Source organism: Atractosteus spatula, chromosome 3 (assembly GCF_055471065.1).
Source record: "Atractosteus spatula isolate fAtrSpa1 chromosome 3, fAtrSpa1.hap1, whole genome shotgun sequence".
Lineage (NCBI taxonomy): Eukaryota > Metazoa > Chordata > Actinopteri > Semionotiformes > Lepisosteidae > Atractosteus > Atractosteus spatula.
Window position 1 is genome coordinate 31,897,501 of NC_142708.1, and position 8,369 is coordinate 31,905,869.

General features: G+C 36.5%; 1 protein-coding gene across 1 annotated transcript in view; it reads right to left on the reverse strand.

Moving 5' to 3' along the window:
• tbca (tubulin cofactor a) overlaps nt 1-5,439 on the reverse strand; it is a 25,144-nt gene extending 19,705 nt beyond the window's left edge. The window contains exon 1 of the mRNA XM_088911462.1: nt 5,249-5,439. Coding sequence (XP_088767588.1) covers nt 5,249-5,301 — 53 coding nt within the window. The 5' untranslated portion in view covers nt 5,302-5,439. The remainder of the gene's footprint in view (nt 1-5,248) is intronic.
• Nucleotides 5,440-8,369: the final 2,930 nt, after the last annotated feature.

The window sequence follows — 8,369 nt, forward strand, 5'->3', positions numbered from 1 at the left end:
CAAATACAGTAGAACACCTTCTACTGTCAAAGTTCTGTACTTTTTTTAAGTGAACAGTATTTAATTATACCAAGTAATACTTTAATTCATTAGGCGAGATGTTATGATTTTCAAATTTTCAACTCAAGATCAAGGGAAAGAAGTGACCTCATGTTCAGATATGGTCTTGGACAATTGTGCTTCAATGCGATTCCTACAACTTCTCATTAGCCAGTTTTTCTTTTCACAATGAATTTGGCTGGTTTAGGTGTAAAAAACGTCATGGTTGATAAGAGGGTCTAGGCTAACAGCAAGAACTGGACCTGGGCACTTTGTATCCATGAAAAACTCATTCGCAATGTTCTGGCTGAAGGAACAGAGATAGAATAGACAATTTCCTAACTGACCATAAAAACAAGAACAACAAAAGGACATACTAAACTTTAAAATTAAGAAAAATGGAAGATAACCGAGCTCTTGTTCACTGACAACCTTATTTCTTCAAAGAAAACACTGAGGTCCTCACCACCAGTACATAACTTTGCAAGCAGGGTTGTTTGGTTTCAAAGATTATATACAATGAACAGCTCCAGTACATTCATCCACATCAAGTCTATCTCAGAAATCAGTGCTTACTTGAATAAATTTCAATAAAAATTGAAGAAACGTTTAAAACAAAGGATACAATTTAAGGCTAAAAACGGCTTGGTAACAATGGTATTGACATCTGTAGGTTTCTATCAGAAAGAACAGTAATGGAGCTACTATCAGTTTGTCGTACAAAATACCAAACATGACAGCTCTTGATTATGAAAAGAATTTAACTTGATATTTTAAAGTAATTTATACCGCACTTTCATGCAGTACAGACATGAACGTAAGTAACAGAAAAAAACATCAAACAAGATTTAAGTCATAAGTACCCACTTTCTTCTCATTGTTAGTATTACATCCTGTATTAAATCCTGAAAGATTTGTAATTGCAGGTCACAGTATTCTCAGCTGCCATCAGTAATTGTCATGACACCCTTTGTGAAAAAGAAACCTAACCATGAGCACGTAAAGCTCAATCTGAGAGACACCATGCACTGAAGCACTGCAGAAAATATGAAGTCCAATTTTAAGACAATATCCGGACCTGTCTTCTTGGTGCTGTAACTGTAGCAGGCAGTGATCACTTTGGAAAATCAAAATAAACCTTCCCCAGAAAGAAAGCAAGACGCAATACTAGTGGCACAATGGCTGTTACTGAAAGAGCTTCTTTCCAAAAGGGGAAAAAAAAATCAATATCCCACCCTCCATAGGTCCATGATGTAAAATTCTTTTATAATCAAGGCTTGTAGATTTGTAATTATGGCGTGTCAGCAACATTTAAACAGGAGTGTTAAAAGACTGTTAAAGGTAAACTAACAGAATTGCAATGTGAATTGTCCTAGTCTCATTCTAATCTACTGATGTCAGTTTTGTTTAATCAGCAGTAAAGTATAGGCCAAAGTCAAGGCTGTATTGGCATGTAGCAAGCATACGTACACTACACGTCGGCTGTAAACTATTTACAATCAATTGAAAATTACTGTAATTGGGCATATTTCTCTCTCGTGAATAACCTGTCTTGCTTCAGAGTTTTGCAGCAAAGCACACTGAAGTACCAGAGAACTTTCCAGGGACAGACTTAAAATAAATATTTTAAATTCTGGTTTCCTGATCAATAAGACTGATGTGCACCAGCAGAGGACAGACATAGTTTCTATGGTGGTTTTCCACACAATTCCTTCCTTCTTCTCAGCAGAAGCCTCAGTTGAGGCCTACCCCTAAATATTAAACGGATAATAATAAAATGAATTAATGTCTTACACTTAAAAAGAGCTAGTCCATCTGGGTTGGGTAACATGGGTAGCTTAATTATTCTGTCCAGCAGTGTGATGTGCTGATTCAGAAAAAAAAACAGGAGGACAACATTTCTAACAATAGGCCATTGCCTAGTCCCATAGATTCATTCTACCCTTGACTGACTTGTGAAGACAGATCACATTTTTAACAAGGTAAAAAAAAAGTCATGTTTTTAACAAGGTAATTTAGCTAAACGTTTTATATCAAAGCAAGGTCGATTTAAGCTGAATTACCCGAGGCCTGGTGTAATGCTCTGAAATGAACTGTTTCCACACCCCTAACAAACTCATCGGTTATACTGAAGTTTGCATTTGTTTTAAAATGTTCTCTCTTAACAGAATTTTTTTTTTTTTTAGCAGCAATGGCATTTCTTCTTTACAGAAAATGTAGAATAGGTTTGACCAGCCCACTCAGCCACTGAGGACGGATAAAGAGGTAATGCTCATTTGTAATAGCACACAGATCCCTACGATGAGTCTGGTCAAGACACATCAGACTTCAGGTAGCTAATGACACAGCATACAATACAGAGAATTAAGCAATATGGAGCAAACAGTAGAATAATAGTTTATGTTACATATAGCTTTTTAATTGGTTTGTGGTCATTATAAATCCCATTTTCAATGTCAATACTCCTGATGCAGAACAGGCTACCACACATGGGCTCCAAGGCCCACATTACACTTGGGAAGTAACAATTTAAGGGCCCTGCTGTATTTCTTATAACATAAATCTCATGAATTGAAGGATGGTGAGAAGAATAAATAGTAACATTGTTTTCCTTCTCACAAAATCATCTTGAAACAGATGCACTAGTATTTTATTGTACAGATTTGATGCACAAAACATACATTTTCTTATTATCAATTGTCATCAACAGGTGACACAGGGGGGCAATTAATCAGTGGTTTATCACAGTCACTGGCAAGTAGTATAAATGGCTACCAATGGAAACATTACAAGCAAAATAACCGAGACATGCTTTACACCAGGTTGAAGATGTTGGCTTTTAGAATTTTGTCTCTTTCCTCTCATACAGCCTGAAAAACCACATGCCTGCTCACTGTCCACTGAGCTTGATCTACCACACATCATCACAAATCATGCAACAGGTGCTCAAAGAGGCAATAGCCTGGCGAGCAGGGCATCTGTGTGGCATAACAGATGCACTTATCGCTCAAGAAAGCTATTGTTGCAAAAGCATTAAAAGGACATGTGGTGTCTGTTTGTGTTCTCCTCGATAAAGGATGACTTTATCAATGTAGTACCATGTGGTCAAGTTACCATCAATGTTCTACAAGCAGAATTCAGTAGTCACAAGACACTCCTGCCCTAACCATCATATTTAAACCTCAACATTAATTTTTCTGTGGTACACAGAGAGTGCCATGTTGTTCTCCATGTTGGTGCCACATGTCGATGCTGCACATTGGTGGTGGTGGAGGGGAGTCTCCATTACCTGTAAAGTGCTTTGAGTGGAGTGTCCAGAAAAGCACTATATAGAGTAAGTGTAAGGAATTCTTATTATTTGCCATCTTCCACTGGGAAGGTGGCTCCAATACTGGTGGACAAAATAATGACACAAAGGTATGTTCTCTTGATACGGGGTTCCTCATAATGTTTTTCTTTCTTCCTTCCTTCTCTCAAGGCTTGACATTCAACAGGTTAAATCAACTCAGTACTTTTCCTCAATAAACTCTCTCACTAATGAGGTATTTAGGCAACAGCCACAGTCATTTAAGTGCAACAAGGTCAGTCACGAGTGGTCAATTAATCAAAATGACACAAAACATCTACTCAATATATAAACTCCATACTTTATTTTTCTAAAAACATACAATATATAGTGACAAATTTCTTCAGATGCCCAGTTTTTGCTATATATTCTTAAAATGAAGCATTAATATATTTTTTAAAATTCAGAAGCAACATAAAACAACAAAACAAGATTGAGGCACATTGTGTAAAAGAATAATTTGTAAAGAGATTTTACAGTTGCTCTTGCCAAGCCTTGTGATTCATTAAACCCATGGGAATGTTTGCAGTACTCATTGCAAAGACGTATTTGAGACGCATTTTTAATCTGACTCTAATCAAAACAGAACCAATACAGAATATGGTCTATGCAAGGCTGCAGAAAGTCCCATACATGTTCAGCCATCGTCTGCTTAGTCATTTTGAAACAAGAGAATGATGAAACAGAGACACGCAAAAGCAGACAGATTTCAGACAACCTACAGTGGACATGCAGTAACATTTCCACGTATGTTTAGACTAGTCACTGGCTTTTTTTGTACAAGATTATTTGTTATTTGACCATCAATTTGGTCAAGACAAAATAATTTCCAAAAATATGCACAGGGAAGCATTATAATCAATACATGCCATAAATAATGACCAAAACAAACATCTCTTGGTACCAATTCCCAGGGGTCGATTTGAGGATGGAACACACTTTGTGGCAATGGGTCAACTCGAGGTGCTATCTGGTTTTGCTTATGAGCTGCAATTTGCACCAACGCCACAGTGTTAGGTTTGAGAATACAGTAAAGGATGTGAATATATACATTTTTTAGGTTCAAACATTCACCTATACACTTTTAACTCTTATTATTTTTTGGTATTTCATCAGATCTAGTTAAAGGCTTTTTCTGAATGAATTGTTGAAAACAGGACAAACCCTTTATATGCAAAGCTGTCAAATATTAAAATGAATCCAAACTTACAACACACCGATGCAAAGCTGAACAATTCATACATATATATAAAAAGGTTGCTTTGTAAGGGTTATAATGTGGTCTAATTCTAACATTTGAATGTGACAATTGTTAAATTCTGAAGTGACACATAGCTAATAAATCAGGCATTACTGTTTTACTGTTCACTGATTCCACTCTAGAAGTAAAAGTAACTGGGATACTCTATTTTCTAAAGATAAAAAAACTGCTAAAGGGGCTGAACGCATTTCACCATTGCTCTCACATTCCTAAGGTTGCAAAGTAGAAGTTACCGTCATCATCATAATACAGATAGGTAGACAGGGAGATGAAAAGTAGAAGAGAGAAAAAGAAACAGTTAAAATGAATAGGATGAAATAAAAAGGCCCCGTGAGTAGGCAAACTATAAAATCTGAAAATAGAAAGAAAATAAATAATTGTGACACTATAAATGTTGAAGCAACTTCTTAGATTGTCTTATACCCTTTTCATTTAACAGCACATTTAAACGCCTAAAAGAAACACTGATGTCTATTTGAAGTCCTTTAACCGTAAACAGCTCCGGGTGCCCGGCTATCACTTCACTCCAGGCCGCCGGCGAAGGAGGCCCAACAACCACAACACCGCACATCCCGTACTCCACGCTTTAAAAGACAACTTACCGTTTAACTACGCCTGTTTTAATTTTGATTTGTCGTACTCGTGGATCCGCCATAATAACGATCAGCTTTCTTTGCAGCAGATGTTACAAACGCAAGAGAACAGGACACTCGGAAACAGCTTCGTCACCCTCCACCTGATCCAAAGTGCACGGAGAACAGAGCGCATGAGCAGTACAGGACTGAAAGGGCTCACAGCGACCGAGAATAGAGCTTGTTAACCATAGTGCTGTTGTTGTTGATGACGATGATGATGATGATGATTAGTAGTATTACATCCAATAATAAAGTTTTTATGTAGCGTCTCTCAAAACAAAGTGGTCATTAGTGGTATGAGTGGTAATACAGCCTGTAGAAATAAATATGAAAAACGTGTGAGTGTCACATGCCCTAAAGCGGGGGCACATTTGTTGTAGTTCGAGTACCTGTTTTTAGCCATCCTTAATGAATCCAACAATCACAATTTAAAGATAAAATTAAAATGAAGACTAGTTATTTCCAGTAATGATTTTTAAAATAGTAATGACAACACACTTAAGACAGAGTGTACATTGTAGTCAGCAAGACTTTGGGTGAAAAGTTCTATTTTAATTTTGGGAAACCTAAAGACTGAGCACTACTTGAGGATTCCTAGAAAATCCCTGCTTAGGCAGATTCCTTGTGATAAAATGTGACCTGCAGCTGCTCCTATCCTACAACAAAGTGTGTGTAACTTTGTTGGAGTGCCATAACTAAACACCTTCCAAAAATCACAATATGAAGCCACAGAATTAAAATAATGTGTTTTAATAGTGTATGTGTGCTCACCTCTATTATGTTTAACTTTTCTTTCATTTGCCTTGTCTGAAGTATTGGATATGAATCCCTAGTATTATTTCCCACAAATATGGATTATACTGTTACCATCCCTTTTGTTTTGAAATATTTTTGGCGTATTTTTAGTTTGTTTTTGTGAGGCACAGGATTCTATATATCCTTAATAACTGTATTTCTTGTTAAGTTTAATTTGCATGGCTCTAATACATCTTTCTAAATTCAACATACAGAACAATAATTATAGCTATGCAACAGTTCACAAAATATGACCCTCTGCCTTTTTTTAAAAGCATAACAAGAAAGGCCTCCAGGTAATCGTGATGTAAACTGCAGTCTTCCCAAAGCACTATTTGTATGACTAACAGCAGTCGGCCACACTGGTTTATCATGGTTCCCCTCTTCCTCTCCACTTTGCTTGTCTCGATTTTATGGCAAGCGCTAATGCAGCCTCTGTGTACAGGTATTTCCAAAATGTCTTGAGGGCTAATTTCATTGCCAAGTCTGTGTTCACTTTCTTATAAACACCTTTACTGTTTCAGTACACTAATCAGGAATATTTCTGTGCTTGTACTGTATATACTGTACATGCATTAATACATGCAATAAAAACAATTCACTAAATTTAATCAGATAGGTGGGCACCGCCATCTTGCTCAAAAATCAGTGACACAATGTTGATAACATCACCCTCCAGGAACCAAAAGTATTGTATATACAGAAGTTATCCCTTCGGGGTATGTTATTTGGGGAAAAAAAGTTGTATCCTGGGGACCTACAAACCTGCTGGTTTTCATTACACCCAAGATCTTTACTTAAATGAGTAACAACCTACTTTGTTAGAATCTAGGCAATGTTTCTTTGATCCTACTCACAAATTGGAGATTTGAAGTTATTTAAGAAAAACCCAATAGTAGAGTTCTAGAGTGACTAGAGTTCCAGTAGGTTTTGGAACTGAAAACAAAGAGTTCACATTTAGCCTATTAAGTCTTTTAAAGTTGAACCACATAAACTGACTACTCAGGTGGAACAAAACCAGCAGGTTTGGGTCCCCATAAAAAGGAATCGGAATATCTTGTGTGTTGCTCAGATTCTTTGCCAACCAAAGTATGGACAATGCATTTTTGAACTTACATATCTATTGCTGCTCACTAGGATAAATCAGTGTTGGATACATTTTCAAACAACAACATTGATAAATGGGCAGCACAGTGTTGTGGTGGTTAGAACAAGCTGCCTCAATGCTTTGGGTCCTGAAATTGATTCTTGACTGGGGACAGCTTCTGTGTGAAGGTTGCATGTTCTCTCAAGGTATGTGTTCTCCTCGTATGTGTGTAAGTACCCTGCAGTGAATGGGCATTCCATGTAAGGTGTAGTTCTGCCTTGTGTCCTGTGCTTCCAGGATAAGCTCCAGGCTGCTAACATTACCAGAATTAAGTGGCTTTCTGGTAATGCATGGATATATTAGTACATGACTACTGTATATTTATTAAGCTAAATGAGATAGGGAATAACACCTTTATAAAAGGACTTTGATAAGACTGATGTCTACTGTAGATAGATTTAGATGTGGATTTTCTGTTATTTTCCTTGTTGGTGAACCATTTTCTTTTACAAGGACAAGGGTGTTTTAGTTTTCCAATAACATTGAGGATGTTTCAGTATGCAAAGGGAAAAATGACTAGTAGTGCATCATACTTAGAACACACACTTCCAATCACATTTGAATCTTGGTATCCTAGGCTTTGATTGATTTGTGTTAGTTGTGAAAAGTAATATAATTTCATGTAACCTGCTTCAAGGTCTCATTGACCTGAGCTGCAATTTGCAGCTAGTCAGCAAATTTGTTAGGTGGTAACACTTTTTTAAAAATGTGTCTGAATGTTGAGTGCAAATTGTCTGGATATTAACTATTGTTTTGTAAAGGTTACAGCAATAAGAAAACAAAGGCAAAGCCAATCTAGGTGACATCTAGATTAAAAAAAGAATAATTAACAAAGTAATAATAAATTCATACGTCAATTAATACATCATGTTAATTGACGTTTACCACTTTTTATGTTTACACTTTTGTGAAGATGATGGTTTGTGTACAGTATTGGAACACCAGCTTTTCTTACATTTTGGAATTCATGCAGATTTGTGTAGTAAAACATCAGATACTGAAATGCTTTTGTAACCCTTAAAATATTTCAATTCCACACAGCAAATGTGAATTTATACCATCAGCCATCATAAGGATCTTAAGGCACCACACATACATGCTTCAGGAAGTCATAGCTTACATGTAGATTCAAAGATAAAACAAAAT